Source organism: Eptatretus burgeri, chromosome 18, assembly GCF_056783735.1.
Source record: "Eptatretus burgeri isolate ZD-2024b chromosome 18, Ebu_testis_v1, whole genome shotgun sequence".
NCBI lineage: Eukaryota > Metazoa > Chordata > Myxini > Myxiniformes > Myxinidae > Eptatretus > Eptatretus burgeri.
In genome coordinates, this window is record NC_140978.1 from 39,930,591 (window position 1) to 39,952,385 (window position 21,795).

At 45.5% G+C, this 21,795-nt stretch overlaps 1 protein-coding gene across 4 annotated transcripts in view; it reads right to left on the minus strand.

Moving 5' to 3' along the window:
• Window positions 1-1,448: 1,448 nt before the first annotated feature.
• The window catches only part of LOC147008944 (uncharacterized), a 60,375-nt gene continuing 40,028 nt past the window's right edge, over window positions 1,449-21,795 (minus strand). For 3 of the 4 annotated variants that reach the window (XM_085864265.1, XM_085864266.1, XM_085864268.1), the window contains 6 exons: window positions 13,693-13,821; window positions 13,494-13,597; window positions 13,278-13,389; window positions 12,888-13,087; window positions 9,215-9,304; window positions 1,449-3,554 (listed from right to left, as the gene is read on the minus strand). In XM_085864265.1, coding sequence (XP_085720391.1) covers window positions 2,857-3,554; window positions 9,215-9,304; window positions 12,888-13,087; window positions 13,278-13,389; window positions 13,494-13,597; window positions 13,693-13,821 — 1,333 coding nt within the window. In that variant the 3' untranslated portion in view covers window positions 1,449-2,856. The remainder of the gene's footprint in view (window positions 3,555-9,214; window positions 9,305-12,887; window positions 13,088-13,277; window positions 13,390-13,493; window positions 13,598-13,692; window positions 13,822-21,795) is intronic. The other variant, XM_085864267.1, reaches the window with a different exon arrangement.

Consider the following 21,795-nt stretch of genomic DNA (forward strand, 5'->3'; position numbering starts at 1 on the left):
AATGAAGGACCATTTTTCTTGGGACAAATGTGACAGCATTTAAGAGGGCCTGGGGCATTAGCACAGTCATCAGAGGAAGTTGCATCTTGTACAAGGTGCACAGAAAGCTTTTCCCTTGCAATCTTAGCTCGAGGCGACTATTATGGGCACGACCTGGATGGATGAGTTCAGATGAGTTCCAAGGTTGCAGAGATTGTTCGACTCGAGCCTGGTGGCCAAGATAGAGCAGCAGCTTCAGACATGAGGTTCTCTCTCAAAAAAAAAAAAATTGAACTCGACACAATAATCAACTCCAGTACTTCAAAGATGAAATCGATAAATTGATCAACGGGTTCAAGTAAAAGGTTTGAAACAGTATTCGGGGACAGTCTGGGAGAATGCATCCAAAAATCCAGTTTAGGTGGAAACAGAAACCAGTGGCCATTTTGTACCCTGCGGAGGGGTGGGGGACATTAAAATTAGCTCCGTCTGACCATCTGTCCATGTACTTTTGAACATTTATCTTTAATATGACACATGTATTTCTCATACCTCCCAAAAGGCAGGGGACCTCGAGTAACAGCTCCTTGTCGATTCCTGAAATTGACAGCTTTGAAGCATGAAATTTTTTATTCGTTGAATCGGTGGGAAAAGCTCGTTTATCATCAGTGCTGGCAAAAATGCCTTCCTGGTTGGTTATGTGGATCAGTTGATTGCCAGACCTGGCTAACTGATTAGTTAGTACACTCCTTGAAGGCAGCACTAATGAGCACCACTGTAGTTACAGCATTTGGGTTGTTCCTTGAATGTACATGGCCTTGTCTAGGGCTAGCAGGATAGCCTCAAAATATGCATACTTGCTTCTGAGCCATCGAGCCTGGGTTTGAAGCCCAACTACAAACTTACTATCATCCTGGTGTTTCACAGGGAGGGCAAGACATCATTGTACTGTATGTGCCATCCCTTGAACAGACGTCAAACTGAGTGTTCCATCTGCCAACATTAGTTTGCGGACATTGAGGATTTCATGGTGAACCACCCTAACCACAAAGCCAACACCAGGCTTGCTGACGGAGGTGGTGTTAGCTGACTTCCAAACAGATGGAAGATGACCTCAGGCAAATGATCGGGTGAACGGAGCACAATGTAATCAAGCATGTTGCCTTATGATTAAACCAGTCAGCGAAGCGTCGGGTGCTTTTTCTCGTCTTTGTATTAAAATAACTAGTCCTTCAGGTACTTTGTTACTACCTGGAGGATTACTCGTGTCAGCAACCCATTCCTGTTGCAAGAAATTTAAACTCTATTCCATCTGCATGTGATGACCTTTTAACCTTTTTACTGCTCCTTTTCCACAAGACCTCATCCGGTCCACACCAGAAGCATGTCGAATGTCTATCTATGGGTTTGAGCACGAGCCCCAGAACGAGGTTGGGGTCATTTTAAATGGGGTTTGACTCAGACAGAGGTGGCGTTATCGTGGTTTATTGCAGAGAAAGAAAAATAATTGACAAGCAATTTTGGACCTCGTTAAGAGAGCCACTTTATCTCGACATCGTGGCATTTTTGCCTGTTGTCCACAGCCCTCAAACCAACTTCCAACATTGTAGCTTTTGATGGAGAGTTTACTTGGGGGGTGGGGGGGGGGGACAAAAATGAAGATTTAAGTGTGTACATGAGTTGTCAAGAGGCCTGTGCAAGAGCCAGATGAAAGAGGGTTTAGGTCAATCCAATGATGCAGTCGGCACATAGATTATGGGATGGGAAGCTGTAATGTGGTCAGGATACTGAGATGTCTTTTTGAAAGGTAGTAAGTAAATGGTAAATCCGGTTTATATATCATCCCTTTTGAAGGACTATGCACTCAATGGTGCAGCATCCTTCTTGTAAAACACCAGGAAGACTTCAGTTCCTAATTGAACAGGATTCAAACATGAACTTAGACTATGTAGTCACAGAGACGAGCTTGCTTGCTTCTTCTGAGCTAACCTCCTACCCTTATGTGAATGTGAGTAACGGCTGCAATCGACCATGTAAACAAAAATATTACATTTAACAAAATGTTAGAAAGCCAAGTGCTGAGTTCATGTCTCTTGACATGCATGAAACGTAACATCAAATCATCTCATTGGCCGAGCAGCGAGTGTGTCGCTGAGCGAGTGCAACATGTATCATTTGTCCCATTGGACTTAATCCTTTTTCAACAACAATTTCCAGCAGATGCTTCCATTTCCTTTTCTCTCAAATACATACGAGCATGATGTCCGTTGTCACTGGGTTTCCATTACCTTTGTGAGCTCACACAGTCCAACGTTCAGTATGACATGGGAAACTGTCTCGACTTTTCACGATTTTCAAAACTTTGTACACTTAGTCACTTCTGCTCGTTAGGCTATAGGTGCAACCTGAGCATGGCAGTTTTCCACTGAAGTTGAAACCCAAGTTCAGTGAACAGAACATCGCTTTCCACATTTTCGAGAGTTACGAAAGCCTTCTCACACCAATCAACTGACGAAGGCACATATACATTTAGGACGCTCCGACGTGTGTGTTGGAACTTCAAGATTGTACGATATGCTAACGATGATCGAACCAGCAAGTTGCTCATGCCTGCACGGGATTCTAAACGGAGTAGGGACGGTGGAAGCAAAAATGCAAATGGTGTCTTCCGTCACGTAGTTGGCAAGCTGGGAGTAACAATTCGCATTTATTGCCGCATCTGATACAATTTAAATGCTCTCACGGCAGAGAGAGGCTCCATTTGAAACGGTTTGTTCGATATATGTAACTTTTAATGATGGCTGGAGTCTGTGATAAAAATTGGTGTCAAAGCCGAATGAAGAAAAAATAATAATAATCGCAACAAAAACATTGTGGTCATTGTTGTTCAGACCTCATATGGACAGGCATGAGGGCAACTCTGGCTGGTGGCTTGCTCTCAATGTCACTCTGATCTTTCCCAGATTCTATAACTTCCTTCTCAAGGAGGGGTGAGGGCAAAAGTTTCTGCAGATTTGAAGACTTGGGCAAGGAGGGGTTTCGTGGATCCGTTGGCTTTTCGGAAGGCAAATGGCCAAAGGGGCGATTGAAGTAACGAGGGGGCTTCACACGTCCAACTTTCTGAGACGAGTTCCTCTTCTGCGAGTGCTTCGCAAAAGAGTGACTATGGTTTGTTGAGTGGCCTCCATTGCCCATGGACGCCGGTGGAACATCTTCTCTGCTCCCAATTCCATCCTGTCCTCCTTGCAGCAAAGACCGCTTGGGTTTCGTGGCGGGGTCTGGAGGGCGTGGCTTGGGTCGTGTACCCTCATTTGTGTTTGCAATCGGTTCAGAAACAACCGAAGTAGCATTGCTTGGTTGTGGATCTTGATCGAGAACACTTGATTCCAGATTCGATTTCATAACTTCAAGGACAGGCTCAGAGTATCCTGGAACTGGAGTCTGATAGCTGCTGCATTGAGACCCTGCTGAAACAGTGCTGGGTTGGTGCATAGTGGACTCCATGAGGCAGGTATAGGTGGCGTGGTCTGGAGAAGTTTCATCCGGATTTGGTTGTTGAATTTCCAGAAAACCCCCTGTTGCAAGGAAAACAAGAAAAAGAGAAATAAGAGATGACAGACCCTCGCCAGAACTTGTTTTGTGTGGCGTTTGTGTGTTTCATAATTAATAAGAGACACAATTAGATCTGCCACTTTGTAACTGCTGGCAGTGATGACCGGGTACCAAGACGTCCCACTTTGATGCAACCCTCTGATTGGACACCTGACCCAGACCCATGACCTTTAAAAAAAATTATTATTCAATTGAATTTGAATGGAATTAAATAAATTCAATTAAAAATCCAATGGAAGACCAAATAAGTACAGGAGCCATCAGAAAGCACCTGAACAATCAAAAAGCAAAGATTAAGTCATCAGGAGGAACCTGGATAGGATTAGCATCTCAGCTCCGACTCCTCTACCCTCAAACCCATCCAGGTGCAACCAAGTGAGCCTTACTCAAAAAAAAAAAAGAAAAAATAACCCAGATCGAAAAATAAATAAATAAATTTGGCTGCCAGATCATGCATCCGATCAGGATGAAATTTAAAATCTGTATTCCCCATCACCACGTGATTATAATTGAGAAGTTTCATGTTGATCCATGAAACGGTTCAAGAGAAAGTTTTTTGTTGTTGTTGTTCAATCCAACATGGCAGCCAAACCATGTGACCGATCAATTATTGGTGAATACTCTGGTATCCCCATGGCTTGGGGAACATTTGTGTAAAGTTTCCCCTCAATCTGTCCAGGAGATGAAGATCTTTATGGGTTTCAGGGTAAATCCAATATGGCTGCCAAACCATGCGACCGATGATGTCATAGGTGTGATCCTTTTGATCCTCATGGATAGGTGGTCATCCCTGTAAAGTTTTGCCTCAATATATTCAGCAGTTTCAGAGAAAAATTTTGAAGGTGAAAAAACAAAACAAACAAAAAAACATATGGCTGCACGACCGATGACGTCATCATTTTTTTTTCTTTTCCTGTGGACGAATTTATCCCGAGACACACAAAACTGTTCAGACTGATTGGATGTAGCGTTCTATGTATGCAATTATAACGTCATGATCAATTTTTTTTCCTTTGTGCGGGTTTCACAGATGCAGAGGTCCAAAGTTTTTCCTTTTATGCAAAATGGCTGTCACAACACGTGAGTTATGACGTCATAAAAAAAACCTTCTACATGAATTATCGCTCCGATGGTGAAAATTTCGTCTCAATCAGACAAGCGGTTGGACAAATTGACAGAACCAAAGTTCTGTGAGGACAAACAAACAAACAGATGGACAAGCCGGTAGGCAACATGGGTGGTCGCTATATAATTGCATACTCGTCATACAGTTTTTGACGGATGGGGCTGAAATTTTTTGACAAAGAGGTTGATTATAGTGCGCATAAAAGCGCGGAAGCCGATTTTTGATTTTCGAAAAAAAATAAAATTATATATATATATATATATATATGTATATATATATATATATATATATATATATATATATATATATATATATATATATATATATATATATATATATATATATATATATATATATACACACACACACACATACAAGCCGGTAGGTGACATGGGTGGTCGCTATATAATTGCATACTAATCATACAGTTTTTGACGGATGGGGCTGAAAATTTTTGACAAAGAGTTTGATTATAGTGCGCATAAAAGCGCAGAAGCCGATTTTTGATTTTCGAAAAAAAAATATATAAATAATTTTCGGATTTTTTTCAAAAATTTCAAAGTCCCATTGCTTGGCAACAGTGGCGTCCATAGCAACGGTGTTCAAAAGCATACAACTGGATCCTGGTATGAACCTCTATCAGTCAAGTTTCATCAAAATCGGTCGACTCCTCTGGCCTCCAGAGCTGTCCATTACATACAAACAGACAGACAGATAGAAAACCTGAGAATAACGGTAGTCGAGAGACCACCCAACAAATTGACCCAAATGCAATACCCTCTCCTCTGGCGAGGGTAATAAAAATGAAGGGTTGTTAAGAATTAATCGTTTAAACCCGTTTATAAAACTTATCAAATGGTCTGTGCCAAAACGAACCAGCTTTCATCGTTTGGCCTCATAATCGGACGGAAATGAATACGAAAGAAAGGAACATTCGATTCATTGCAAGGGTATCTACTACCTGAGGGCCAGGTACTTGCTGGGGAATGTCAGGTCAGGTATGGGAGCATGTGCCAGAACAGCGCGTCGCTGCGTCCACTTTCCGCCGGTACTCCAGGGGCCTCCGTCTGGCCATCCTCCAGGCAGATGCCAGGCCCATCCCCATCTCCTTGAGATGATGGTCAACCTGCTGCAACCATGAGGCACGTGGTCGGCCCACTGGCCTCCTCCACTCGTGAGACTCCCTCGCTGAGAGAATCTGGTGAGCAGGATCAGCGTCAGGAAAACGAGCCACATGTCCATACAGCCGCAGCTGACGCTCACGGACTATGCAGGTAACAAATCTCATCCGAGTCTCTCTCAGCAACCGCTCGTTGGACACAAAATCCGACCAGCGATAGCCGAGGATTCTCCGAAGAGACCTGGTACCAAAGGAATTAAGTCTCCGTCTCAGATCCTTGGTCAAAGTCCAAGTCTCGCACCCATAGAGCAAGACTGGAAGTACCAAGGACCTGAAGACTCGGACTTTCGTCCTCCCGCACAGGTACCGGCAGCGCCACACCCCATGATCCAGTGAATCCATGACTCCCCAGGCCCGACCCAGACGTCTATTGACCTCCGGCTCACAACCTGCGGAGACATGAATATCACTGCCAAGGTAAGTGAATCTATCCACGACCTCAACATCCTCACGACAAACAGACACAGACAGGACAGCAGCATCCAAGATATCACCGAAAGCCTGGATCTTTGTTTTGACCCAAGAAATCCGTAATCCCAACGGCTCCGACTCCTCATTCAGCACCTCGAGGGCCCCCAAGAGGATGTCTAAAGTCTCCGCAAAGATGACTGCATCATCTGCAAAATCAAGGTCCGAGATATTGACATTGCCAAACGATGCACCGCAACTTGATCTCTCCGACATCCTCCCAAAAATCCAGTCCATACAAGTGCTGAAAAGTGTGGGGGCAAGTACACATCCCTGACGAACTCCAGTAACAACTGGAAATAAGTCAGAGATGGTACCACCACACTTCACAGCACTCTCAGTACCAGAGTAGAGTTCAGACATCAGATCGATCAGTTTCGGTGGCACCCCACGAAGACCAAGAATCCTCCAGAGGACATCCCGATTCACTGAATCGAACGCTTTACAGAGATCAACATAGGCTGCAAGCAGCCCCTGCCGAAACTCTCGTCTGCGTTCGGTGAGGACACGAAGTGCAAGGATACGGTCAATCGTTGACCTCTTTGGTGTAAAGCCTGACTGCTCTGGACGCTGGTGCTCAAGCAGATGGTGGCGAACCCTATCAAGAATTATCCGAGCAAAGACCTTGCCCGGCACTGAGAGCAGCGTCACCCCTCGGTAGTTGTTGCAGTCTTGGCGATCACCCTTCCCTTTCCAGAGAGGGACAACAAGGCCCCTCTTCCAGTCAGTTGGGATGATGCCTGTGTTCCAGGCAGAGCACAAAACTGCATGCAACGACGCGAGTACAGCATTTCCACCAGCCTTGAGAAGTTCGGCATGGATGCCACAGATCCCTGGAGCTTTGCCCCGTTTCAACTGGTTCACCGCAGCCCGTGTTTCCACAAGCGATGGTGGACCACAGTTGATTCGAGGGTCAGCAACAGGGATTGTAACACCCTTGACGTCCAACTCGACAGCTGGGGGATCAGCCTGGTACAACCGCTCAAAGTAACCGGCCCAGCGGGCCTTCACTTCAGACTCCTCTGTCAAGAGCCTACCACTCTCTGCTCGAACTGTAGTGCTCCGAGGGATGGGCTTGGATGAACGTAATGCGCGAATTCCCCTGTAAGCGGGACGAGAATCACCTGTCCACAGGTGATGCTCTACCCCTCACAGATTCCTCGCACATAGGCCTCCTTGTCCACCCTCAGTGCACGTACAGTTTTACGCCTCAGCTCCCTGAACAGCTCAGCTCTGCCATTCAGCCTGGCCCTGCGACTCTGGTCAATGGTATCCAGTGTCCCTTGAGAGACAAAATTCTTCTTTGCCCTGCGGTGAACTCCAAGGCATCCACCGGCAACATCAAGGACGGTGGTCTTGAAGGTGCTCCACAACTCTTCAGGACCCCCCAACGCACCCAGACCCCCCAAGTGTCCACTCAGCCTGTTCGCAAACTCCTCAGCTACTCTCTCATCCCTGAGCTTGGCAACATCCAGCCTAGGCTGGGATGGTACCATTCTCCAGGATTTAAGGTGCAGCTTTAGAGTTGCTACAACAAGCCTGTGGTCAGTATTGAGGAACTGAGCACTCCGGTAGACCCTGCAGTTCTGGATCATCCTCCAACGACCGTCAATGAGGACATGGTCAATCTCCTTTGCCACACCGCCAGCGTTGGAATACCAAGTCCAGCGATGAGCTTGCGGGCGCTGAAACCATGAACCAGCCACCCTAAGTCCATGACTTCTTGCAAAGTCAAGGAACTTAGTGCTATTCTGGTTCATAGTTCCTGACCCATGGGGACCAACACACACCTCATAACCATCCCTATCAGTTCCAGTCGATGCATTGAAATCCCCCAAGACTAGAAGTGTATCTCGTCTGGGGCACTGATCAACCACAGACTCGAGTGTGGCGTAGAATGCATCCTTCACGGTGAGGTCACTCGCCTCAGTCGGAGCATAAATAGAGACCAGGGAAATGACACCTAAGGAGTGACGAATCCTTAATCTCATAATACGCTCGTTGACCGGTGTTACCTCAATTATCATTGGGGTCAGCTTATTGGACACAGCTACAGCAACTCCTTGGGTATGGTAACCATCAGAGCGACCAGACCAATAGTAGGTGTAACCACCCACCATTATCTCGCCGCAATCCGGTCTCCGAACCTCAGAGAGAGCTGCAATCCCGATGTCCAAACGCTTGAGCTCAGATGATAACAGAGACAGGTGATCATCCTCTCTTAGGGATAGGACATTCCAGGCACCCACCCGAAGGGACCGCCTCAGGTTAACCCAAGGAGACCGCCGTCTGGTGGACGACACCTCAGCACCACTCCGACACACTCTCCCGCAATCTGACCCAGGGATGTTACCCCGTGGTTTCCCTCCTATCAAAGATTGGGGGTCCCGAAGGCTTTGCCCCAATCCCATCATCCGGTGAGCTGCCCTGCGAAGGGAAGCTGCACAGGAGGTACTCCCACGGAGTGGGTTTTCAGATTTTTTTGCGTTTTTGCGTTTTGCGGAATGAAGCGTTTTACGGTGGCTGGAGTGCAAATCCTGCCACCAACCTCCTAATAAGAAGTAACCCAACTGCAGGAGGACGTCCGCAGACACAGTTGGGCACTAGATATGGATGGCCGTTGGCTCACAAGGAGCTCCTCCGCCCTTTGACAGGTTTTGTTTTTAATCCTGCTGGGTGTCCATATCCAAACACCCTCCTCACCAGAAAACCTGGTGGGGGAGACGGTTTAGTCGCCGACAACCCGACCATGGAACAGGTTAGTACAGGTTTACATGATACCTGTAGCAGGTCACAGATCGAACCTGACCTGACTCGGGGAATGTAAACAGCCTGTAATACTTCCTTACCCTCTGGTATGCAGTATACAGGTCCATCATCAGTATCGAAGGAAGAGAAAGAATCAACCGATGTCCAAGAATAAGTTGGTGGTGCTGCGTCTAAAAAACACAAATGATCAAACAATATCTCACCGCAAAAAAACAACCACATCGTTCTCGTGCTCTCTTTTTTTTTTTTTTTTTTTTTTTTTGTATACCTTGGTCGAGGCTCGTATGAGAGCTAACACACAACTCACAGCAAGGAGGCATGAGACAAGAGGGGCGGGAGTGGAAGGGACAAAACATTGGGGAACAGACACAGGTGAACTGTGGAAGGGAGAGGGATGGGGATGGGACGGGGAACATGGCGAGGGGAAGATGGACATTAAAGGGACTTTCAGGAAGGAAAGCAGGAGAATTGAAGGAAGTGGGCTTGAGTGGATTATCGGGGGTAGAAAAGATCGAGGATTTGGATGGGGGAAGATAAGAGGTGGTGGTGAACAGCTGTTTTGAAAGCCTGGAGGGAAGAATGGGAAAGAATAGAGTGAGGAAGTTTATTCCAAAGGCGGGAAAAAGAGGAATGAAAGAGTGAAGATGAGCAGTGATTCGTGATTTTGGTAGTTTTACCAGAAGGGGGTTGTTGGCGGACCTTGAGCGACCTGTGGAAATGTGGTTGGGACAAATCACAGAGAGAGCAGGGGGCAAGGCTGGAGAGGAGTCGGTAGAAGACAGAAAGACCACCGACCAACCTGCGGTGATTGAGTGAGAGGCCCAAAGACTCAGCTTCATTGCGGGAGATGCCAATGATCTTAAAAGCCCTGGTTTCGACAGCGTGAAGTCGAGAAAGGTGGGAGGCAGGAGCACCAGCCCAGAGGGGAGAGCAGTACTCCATCAGGCTACGGACAAAAGCTTTGTAAGTGGTCAGGAGCTCAAGAGGGCCGAGGAAGGACTTTGCACGACGGAGGATTCCCAGTCGGCGACTGGCTTTTGAGGCGAGGTTGGAAATGTGACTTTCCCAGGAAAGGTCATGGCAGATAGTGAGACCCAGAAGCTTGAAAGAAAAGACTTCTTCCAGAGGATTGTTGAGAAAGTGGATGGGGGGGTTTTGTAAACGGTCCTTTCGAAGAGACATAGTGAGAGTGTGAGATTTGTCCGATTGAAAGACATGTTCCACGTGTTGGACCAGTTTGTGATTTTATCCAGATCTGCAGTGAGCGAAGAAGCTGCTGCTTGCCGGTCTGAGGGATGACAGATGGTACGGCAGAGGGTGGAGTCATCGGCAAAGAGAAATAGAGGATTTTCCAGAGAGTCCGAGAGATCATTGATGAAAACCAGAAAAAGAACAGGGCCCAGAACGCTACCTTGAGGAACTCCAGCCTGCACAGGAAGAGGGGATGAAAGAACTCCATTTAGGGCCACACGTTGACTGCGACAGGAGAGGAAGTCTGCGAGCCATGAGTGGAGATGGCCTTGAATACCATGGGAAGAGAGTTTGGTGAGTAGGGCAGGGTGCCAGACTGTGTCAAAAGCACGTGATATGTCCAGGGATACGGCTCGGATTTCCTGTCTGGCATTGAGGACCTCCATCCATTGATGGGAGAGCAGTAGCAGCATATCTAGGGTAGAGTGACCTGGTCTGAAACCAAATTGATGATTGGAAATCAAGCCATTGGAGAAGAGGAAGGATTTCATGTCTGAAGCGATGATGGATTCCATAACCTTGCTGATGATTGGGAGAAGGCTGATTGGTCTGTAGTTACAGGGATCTGTTTTTGCACCTTTTTTATGCAGGGCAGTGATGTTAGCAGATTTCCAAGCAGATGGCAGATGACCTTGGGAAAATGAGAGGGTGAATAGAACAGAGAGAGGGTGAGCAAGAGCAGAAGAGCAGGCTTTGAGGACACGTGGGCTGATGCCGTCTGGACCGGTTGCAGAATCTGACTCGAGGTTTGAAAGCAAGCTCTCCACCTTGTCAGGAGAAAAGGATACAGAGTCCAGGGACAGTTGGGTGCGACTGGGTAAAGTGGGTAGAGATAGTGATGGGTTTGGGACACAAGATTTAGCTGCAAACACCGAGTTTAGACATTCAGCTTTATCACGTGTGGAATCAGCAGTGCGGCCATTTGAGGTAAGGGAGGGGATGGAGGGGGAACATACACCAGAAACAGATTTGATTAAACGCCACCAGGATTTTGAGGAGGGAGAGAGGTTTGAGAGTTCAGACTTGAGATGAGAAAGATGTTGTTTTCTGGCTCTCCTGAGGGTAGATACACACTTGTTCCGAGCTTTGTGGAAAGAACTGAGATTGCCCTCAGTTGGGTTTGCTTTCCATGAGGCAAAGGCAAGTTGTTTCAGGACAACTGCCTCGCCACAAGCTTCAGTAAACCAAGGGCGGGAGGAAGGGAAAGACAACTGAACACGAGAGGGGATAAATCTGTGCATGAGGGAGAGCAAGTTTCTTTGAAAGAATTCCCAGGATGAGTTGATGTTTGAGAAAGTAGTGATAGGAGACCAGTCTGTAAGTTTCTCTTTGTGTTTGCATATCATTTCATCAAACACTATCTCATGTCTTCCAAGTTGCTCACTTCTCATCTTCACATCCATCCCATAGTTATCGTCCCTGGAGGGAGGAATTGCACGTTTCGTCTTGGTATCTCTGGTGTCCTGCTTTTTGGAATTTTTTTTTTTTTAAAACGTTTGTTTTCATTATGACACAGAAATTTAAGTGCTACCAATTGCCTAATATTACAAGTTGACTATACCAGGAACCCTCAGCAATCAACGATTGCAGCCCTCTAAGTTCCACATCCATTCCTCAATTGCTAACTTTTTTTGTCGAACACCACCGTTTGTGTGCAAAGCAACACCCATCATGCATGTATACGACTCTTCTTGTGCCACAGTTTTTCTCTCTTGTCCACACAATGCACAAGCTGGTGCTATTTTGTTGTGAATATAGTTACTGGTGGTTAGATTTGATATTTCTGAATCAGTTTGGTTTTCTATAGATCTGTATCCCAAACAACAGATTAAAATTTAACTAGTAATAGGCATGCACAACCATCAATGATCATGTTGTGGAACATCGGTCGAGGCCCTCTCCTTTTTATTTTTTTTTCCATCCTCACTTTTTCACCTTTATTTACTTTTAAATTTGTTTTCTCCGCAACCGCATGAGCGATTAACACGAAACTTTTTAACATTGGAGCGCCTATCCACGGATAATTTTTTTTTTAACAAAGTTGCATGATCATTGAATGGAAAATGCGGCTGTTGTTCCAAAAAGCCTGCTTTCTGTAGGCTTGGGCTGCAGGGCGTTTCACGTAGCAGGAAGAAACGTCCTTGACCTCACTTCGCTCGGCCTCAGCTGGACAACCCGAGAAGCAGCTCCGTTGTAAAGGTTTGGTGCACAAGTTAACAGTGATGGTCTTGACTTGCTTTGTAACTGTGTTTTTGGTTCTAACGATGCCATTTCCCAACTCATGGAGGTATTCATTTATTTATTTCGGTGTATTCGTTCTTCAGTCGGAATAAAGCTCAAAAGTTTATTAAACGGGGAAAACAATTTCTTGGAAAGACCTTGCCACTTTGTGGACTAACACAGCAGCACCACTTCCAATAGCTTCCTCCCTCCATCACTCTCCTCCCGACGTGTACATCGTTTGTGCTTTTTAAAAAAAAGAACAACTCCCCCTGTACAAACCTGCATTGGGAGTGTTCAAGGAAGCAGCTGGAGGATAACTAGAGCGAGACGCCTGTGTAACAGGTAGCCGATGTAGTTTACAGGTAAGCTGAGAGAATGGCCCTTGCACTCGCACTCTCAGATCCCTGTTCCTTCCACTCGTACTTTGTGCCCGTGTATTCCTGCCATTATCCATTGCTCTCTGGACCTGTTCCTGAATCCTGGCAGTGGATAGGGAATCAGGAAGTAACGTAGTGAATGGCAGCCATTGGTTTAACAATTGTATCCAACAATGGACGAAACACACACACACGCACACACACGCACACACACACGTTGACTAGATGATGTTCAATGCTTATGACCCATTGCAAGGTGTGCTGTGGCTTGTCATCGCGTGTTGTACAATACCAATGTTGACATCCATGGATGCTGAAGGGCAGTGCCAGGGTGATGATGAGAGCAGTGAGAAGGAGAGATGCCAGGATACCAACTCCGATCAAACCCATCCTTTCATGTTGCTCTGTGGTTTGAGATGAAAATAATAAAAAGGATAGATTTATTACATCTCGATTGCTGATGTATTTGTTAATGGTGTCGGTTCCGAGTAAGAGAATCGGTTCTTACTGAGTCGACAGGTGCCGGTGGAGGGGTCACATGGGACATCGCCACAATAACATACATCTTCACAGCCAATTCCCCAGCGTTCAGGGGGGCACGTCTCATTGCAGCTGGTGTTGTGGGTTGAGAATCATGTATAAATAAATAAGAAATTAAATAAGTGCTTCCGAATTGTTCCATAATACACAAGAGCATGTGGGCTGACCTTGTGCCCCAATGTCCAGAGAGACAGCGGCAGCTTCCAGTAAGAACGTCACACGTCCCATTGTGGCACGACGGACATACAGTGGCACAGCCTTCACCCCAGCGCCCAGTTGGGCAGGCGAGTTCACACCTACAGGAATACAGAATAAACCAAATTATGCATTCAACAACCTGTCAAGGAAACGGAGCTGCAATGTGAGAGCTGGTAGGCTGGAGCCAGATGAAATATCAAGGCTATTGTACTGCATTTGATGTTCCCATCTGAGTGCTTGCCTCATGATCGATGTTGTCATCTCACACTCAAATCCCAGGAAGGTTTTATCGAATTGTCCGCGGACGCAGACCAATACCAGTCTTAAGAAAGTCCAGTATTCCTGTCAAATCCCATATACATATCCTCTGCTGAATTGTCCATCTCTAGATGTCTTTGATATTGATGTAAAAGCAGCCGTTATGTCCAAATGTCCAAACATCCTTACCATGCATTTAATTATTTCTGCACAAGCCCTTATACGATCCCCAATGCTGTTACCAAAACAAGATATCGTGAGATCGTTACAGTTCACAGCGTACGTGGACTGGAGAGGCAGCTATACATCCCCAAAATAAAATGCAGCGTGCTCCAAGAAGCAGCACCCCCTGCTGGCACTAAATCAGATGCGCTGTTTTGATTGGGTTAAAGTCCACAGGAGAGAGAGGAGGAAGTTGTGATCTTTTATGGAATCAGGACCAACACCGCTCAAAAGGCATGCACACTCAACTCGCCTGCCATCCAGAAGTTTACAATACCCAGTGGTGTTGTTCTCCCATGAGATGTTGGTCGGGTTCGGTGTTCAGCTTCCAAAATTAACTTCCCAGATGGGATTGGGTGCGGTCATGTGTACACCTTCACGCTCCTACTACTGACTATACTTTCATCAAGAGGAATTCAAAATTCCAATCTTTTGCAGAATGCATTGTCAGATACAGCATCAACAGGAAAAAAAAAAAAAAAAACTTTTATCAAAGAAAGAAAACACAACGAACTTCAATGCTGGCAGATGCCATTAGGTCCATCAAGCCCACACGATTGTGCCAAAATCTTAGCACTCTCCCATCCCCATTACTTTCAGATACCGATCCAACTCAATTTCAAAACAACCCACCCTTCTCTACTGTCACGACCCTTGTAGGGAGACCATTACAGGCATTCACCACCCTCTCATTGAAAAACTCTGGCCTTACGACCGTCTGACATCCAGAGGTAAAAGGTCACCTATTAAGGAGAATGTTTAGACACAAAGTTTTGTGCTAAAGGAAAAGCAAACTTCATCAAGAGTGTGAATCTAATGCAAAAAGCCTTTTTTTTGTTTTATCTCCGCCATCGAAGGTGCACGGAGGTTATGTTTCCACCCGTCTGTTTGTTTGTTTGTTTGTGAACAAAATATCTCAAAAAGTTGTCAAGGATTCGAATAAAACTTGGTGGGGAGGATGTGTTTTCAAGGTAGGTAACAAGAAAGAATAGATTCCATTTTGGTGAAGATTCAAATGTGGATCCGGATCCAATAATTTTTTTTCCACTTATTCTTCACCATTGAATAATAATAGGGCGAAAACGACATATAGCGGGATATTTCAAAAATATATGGATGGATTCGGACAAAACTTGGTGGGCGAGTTGGTTAGGCGACAAGAATAAGCTGATTAAATTTTAGTTCAGGTGTGAATCCAGATCCGGCCCATCAGGGGGAGACAAAACGTAAAAAACAATCAGCCAGGTGGAGGTGTGCGCTCGACCGAGTGCCCTTCTCATTGTCATTATTTTCTCGAGTGACAAAAAATTCGTGGAAGAGTTTGTATATCTGGAGCATGCAGAAACATCCTCTAGTTTGGTGGGTGCTTGTTTTCAGCAGTGGCTGCAAAAAAAAAAAATTCCTTTTGTGAAAGCCAATCAGTGTTGTCCAAGAAAATTGAACACAAAATCATAGCTCAAAAGTGGGGGGGGGGGGGGGGGATCTCATGATGTGGAACCGTTCTTGGAAAAAAGAAAACTGATAATGGGACAACACGTACATGGAATGAGGGGATGAATGAACAGGAGGAGGAAACTTATTCCATTCCATTCCGTTGGGACCACCCGAACCATAAAGCCAACACCAGGCATAGGAAACATATGAACCTTCAAATAAATGCGGAATGCTGGGGCAGGCAAATGAAGATAGACGAGACCGCGGGTGAGGATGGAGGATAATCCGACCTGGTGGTGTGCTTTCGACTTGAAGCACTGGAGGGAAGATGGGGATTCAACAGGGTGAGGAAGTAGTATGTTCCGCAAGCAGGAGAAAAGAGGAACAAATGAATGGAGGTGAGCATTGAGCCAAATTTCATATTTTGGGAATTCCACAAAGAGGAGGTGGAAACTTAATGATGGCAGGATCTGAGCCATCTCATCCCAGATTTATTCTGCCATGCAATAGAATAAAACTTTAAAGTATTATCATGGTCATCATGTCTGCATGTATGCTGTGGTTTAAAGCCTCTTAATATGGGACTTTCTAAATTACGTAATCCATCCCAGAATGCTCAACGTGCATGCACACAAACCACGAGAAACAGCTGTGTTTGGGGCATCCTAAAGTATATCGCCCGTCCACGATAAGGATTATTACCTGAAACAGCTCATAAAGCTTCTAAAAGAAGCCAAAGATACTTGGAAAAGTACATGAGAGAAAGGGCTGTGCCTCTGCACAACGAAAGAGTCGGAGAACTTTCTTATCTCATCGAACAGGCAGCTGCCTGCACTGCAAACTCCCGACCGTGCAGGCTGGTGCAAGGCCCGAGTGTACGGGCGTGTGCTGCACAAACCCCCTGACGGATCGACTTTGAACCTTAAGGGAGTGCCTCGTGTGAACGTGGCAGGTTTGGTGATTTATTTGACAGACTTATGGAATTGGAAAGACGATGCTCTGTGTGTCTACTCGTCAACAAATAACATCTTCACAACATGAAAAGAAACAAGGCCTGGGTATCTGGATCGGTTGCTTCTGAACACCGATGGGAAGGACATCATATTTGGGCCTTGTGAATACAGAGCATTAGTGTAAAATCAACTTTTAAAATGATGATGTTTACTATTGATCGTGTTTGGGGAGGGGGTGTTGTTATCAATACAGTACATCGATTGTTTGGTTCCGCAACCACCGAGAAATTATACGGGATTTTTGCATCTATTACTAACACCCTGCATCCACACATATTTCTCGTATTCTCGTGAGTCAGATTTGCATCCAGGAACAGAACAATAACGGTTAACCATTTCGGAATTGCCACTCTTTCGTTTAAACGCTGAAAATGATGTTTAAAAGACGATTTCATTTGCAGATCCCGGGCAAGCAACGGCAGGTTAAAAGTGCCCTATAAGCAGAACTGAGTCACTGATAAAACACACGCGCACGCACGCACACACACGAAAGGCCTTGTTTTGCATTCATACTTCATTTTGAAAGTCCCATATTGCTTTAGGTAAACAACCGTCTTGAGCTTCGTGATTATGCTTGGGTTAAGTGTCGGGTCTTGTCGAATTACATGATACAGAATATCCATGGGGCCATGATACTCCCGTTGTGTCCTTTGTGTCCCATCGGGTCTTTTGGGTCTTTTGCCAACCTCAGTCTTTTGTGTCTTGGGGGTCTTTAGGTGGGGTTGACTCAGCCTGTCATCCTTCTGAGGTCGGCAAAATGAGCACCAGCTTGCTGGGATGGTTCAGCCATTCGAGTATCCTGTGTCGGAGTGGCGACCCATCCAGGATTGTGCCCAGTATCCCAGGAGACTGCTTCGGCGGCACCGACTCTCTGTACAGAGTATGGTGCCGATGAATGGATGGATGGTCTTCAGGGTCTTTTGGGTCTTTGGGGTATTTTGGGTCCATTGGGGCCTTTTGGGTCCTCAGGGTCATTTAGGTCCTCAGGGTTGTTTGGGGGTCTTTTGGGTCTTCAAAGGGGGGGGGGTTGTCTTTTGGCTCCTTTGAGTACTTTATGTCAAGTATTTCAGGTTACAATTGTGGGTGACATCAAGTCAGCTATCGAACCAATAAAGAGTGGATATAACATACATACATACGCTCCATTATAATATATAGATTTACATATTTTACATGTTAATATAATGTTATCGGTACAGCTGCTACTGTTTAATAAATTATAATCATTGCGAGGAAGAGTCCAATTTAAATTTAAATAAATGTTCAACAAGGTTGTCCAATTTAACTGCAAGTTGCCTTTTCTAACCTTGAATCTGCATAATGTACAAGGTGGAGATCATTAATCCTGTGTTCCACAACTAGGGTGGTCTCTTCCCCCCCCTGTGACTGTCGTCTGTGCATTCGCATGTTGTCGTCCTCATCTCTACTCCTTATAAAGCCTTGTCTGTGTGACAGGTATCCTGCTAGTTCACATCTAAATAGATGAATGATAATGATGAGGCAGGTTCCCTTTTACTATACATGTACCATTATTGACGCAATGAAAACTGATGTATACGCATGTGGGAGGCTGGCAAGATGACCGAGGTCCAAGAGGAAAGTACACTGACCCCTCAGCTGTCTAGCGTGGGTTTGAATCCCGACCCAGCTATAAACTGCCATCCCAGTGTTTCACAGGTCGGGTGATTCATCAACGTGTGTGCCATCCCTTGGATAAACGTAAAGCCGGCAATTCCATTTGCCAGACGTTCAAGATCCCACGGTGTCCTTCGCAAAGAGGAGTGGAGATGTCGCCGGCACGATGGCCAAGTTACAAATTCCTGCCAGAACTACTGCCAGGAAGGCAATGGCAAACCCAAACCTAAACCCTAACCCAAACCCTAGCCAATAAACTGCTTTGGCAGCACCGATGCTCCGCAACACAGTTTGGTGCATCAGAATCAGAACGCACAAAGTGCAAAGACGGAATAATTCGCTCTTATACAGAGCAAGCCATTGGTGAAACCCGAGTTTGTTAATCTGCAAGATTAGAATTGAAAACACAAAACGTGATGTTGAGAAAATGAGACCAAACAAGTAATGATTGGAGAACGAATGTTGAAAAGCAAGTTCCACACTCCGAGCATTCCTCGCACTGACCTCCCCCTTTCCTGTTCCCCAAAACTGCATCCTCAACGAGTTTCCGTTACATCTGGAAAGCGTTTTATTCTCAGTATTCTTGGAACATGAGAGGAGTGGGGGTGGGATGGGGGTAAAGTGTAAAGAGAAGAAAGAATCACATCAGAGCATCACCTAGAATCACTACCCCAAAATGAGTACCATGTGCAACGCTTACGTGGGATTATCAAACGTTCACTTTGACACCGGTCTGAAGACGGCTCCGTCTGTCAATTGATAAATTACTTTTTACGTCCAAAACAAAAAAACAAAAAATAAAAACACAAAAAGGTAAAATAATCAAAACCTTGTGACAAAGCCGAACACAGCAATGTAGAGTTTATCTCAAAGCTCAACTCTGGGTTCGGAATCAAAATGCATGGTCAGACAAACAGCTGCTATTTCTGCCTTCATAGTGACATCGGCAAAACAAAATGTTCACACCATACTTACACATGGCCCTTCGATGACTTGTGAAACCAACCCGCGAGACGTCTTGGACCGTGGAATTGGCTACTGTATCCGAAAGCCCATTGTATAAAAATGAAATATCCATCTGCTTGCCTGGTTTTGATAACAACATAACATCCTTCCTTTTTAAAAGAACAACTTGAACGGCACTCGTAGAGCTCATAGTCTCGCCTCGCACGCTCATTCTGAACAAAAATACCATCGTTCACCCAACACGCTACTATTATGGCCCATATCCCCGTATCATCATGCCATATGCATTGCCATTATCCAGGGCTTTATTATCAGGATATTTATCGACCACTTTTATGCGCATTAAGGCTAAATTGCATCAATGAAGGTGAATATGAAAAAAAAAACATTTCAAACGATATATCATCATGGCCGGTTAATCATATATATTAAGTTTTGCATCGATCTGTTAAGCGGTTCTGGAGAAGACTTTTTTTTTTTAAAACGTTTTTAATTTTCAATCCAATATGGCCGCCTGACCACGTGACTGATGGTCATAAATTTAATTCTTCGCTCACGTCGAATTGTATATCAGATACGTATAAACAAGTTTCAGATTTTTCGGAAGAGGGTTTCGATACTTCACCGATGAGATCATAGTTATCACCCTATGGGGAGTTAATGACAAATACCAAGTTTCAATTTTTTTTTTCCTTCAGTGGTTTCAAAGAAGATGATGTCCAATTTTTTTTCCTTTGATTTAATATGGCTGCCATACCATGTGACTTATGACATCAGAGTTATCAATAAAATATTTTCCATGGGGAGTCCCTCCTATGTTTAAAGTTTCGTATTCATCGGACAAGCGGTTGCAGAGAAAATAGAGAAATGGACACAGAGAGACAGAGACAGACAGACAGACAGACAGACAGACAGACAGACAGGCAGACAGACAGGCAGACAGACAGGTGTGTCCCAATAATCTCACAACCCCTTCGGGGCAAGACTCATGACAGCATTTCCAAAGTTTTCCGAAAGTAAATATCGAACTCCAGCATCGCGCAACTTTCACATGATGGCGTCACAAGTAGAACACAACGTATCGGTGGAAGAGCGATCACAAGGCCGATGACCACAGCTGTGCGGCAGCACTGCCACAGTGCACGTTGATGACGATGATTGGGACAGTGAGCGTCACAAGGAAAGAGACACGATGAGGCAGGAATCCCACCATACCACTTTGACACAGAGTCCAACAACGACGGCAAAGAAACAGCAGCGATTCAGATTCGAACAGTCGTCTTGTGAATGCGAATCGCTGGTTCGGCAAGTAAGAAATATTTTCTTAAAAGTAAATGACGACACATTTTAGTCTGTTTTCTGGATGACATTAATGCAAGGATTGCTAAAACGACAAAAATAAAATGAAATAAAACTCCACCGGCAACGGTGGAAAGAAGCGAAGGTTGAAACACAAGTGGGAACGGAAAGAAGTTAGAAAGTAAGTAGACCGAAGGAGAAAAGAAAAAGAAAAAGATCAGAACGAAGAAAGGCCAACAAAGGTAAGCGTTTCCAGCCCCAGCATATCATTCCCAGACCAAGGAAGATAAACCCAGATGAGGTGGTGTTATGAGTCAATCAGGTCAGGCCAGATTTGATCTGTGACCTGCTACAGGTATCATGTAAACATGTACTCACCTGTTCCATGGTCGGGTTGTGGGCGACCAAACCGTCTCCCCCACCAGGTTTTTCTGGTGAGGAGGGTGTTTGGATATGGACACCCAGAAGGATCAACAACAAAACCTGTCAAAGGGCGGAGGAACTCCTTGTGAACCAACGGCCATCCATATCTCGTGCCCAACTGTGTCTGCGGACGTCCTCCTGCAGTATGTACAAGTTACTTGTACATACTTGCGGGTTACTTTTTATGAGGAGGTCGATGGCAGGATTTGCACTCCGGCCACCGTAAAATCCTTCATTCCGCAAAACACAAGAACGCAAAAAAATCTGAAAACCCCTCCGTTGGAGTACCTCCTGTGCAGCTTCCCTTCGCAGAGAAGCTCACTGGATGATGGGATAGGGGCAAAGCCTTCGGGACCCCCAATCTTTGATGATAGGAGGGAAAACATGGGGTAACATTCCCGGGTCAGATTGAGAGAGAGAGTGTGTGTCGGAGTGGTGCTGAGGTGTCGTCCACCAGACGGCGGTCTCCTTGGGTTAACGCAAGGCGGTCCCTTTGGGTGGGTGCCTGGAATGTCCTATCCCTAAGAGAGAATGATCACCTGTCTCTGTTATCATCTGAGCTCAAGCGTTTGGACATCGGGATTGCAGCACTCTCTGAGGTTCAGAGACCGGGTTGCGGCGAGATAATGGTGGGTGGTTGCACCTACTATTGGTCTAGTCGCTCTGATGGTTACCATACCCAAGGAGTTGCTGTAGCTGTGTCCAACAAGCTGACTCCAATGATAATTGAGGTAACAGGTCAACAAGCGTATTATGAGACTAAGGATTCGTCCTCCGTAGGTGTTATTTCCCTGGTCTCTGTTTCTGCTCCAACTGAGACGA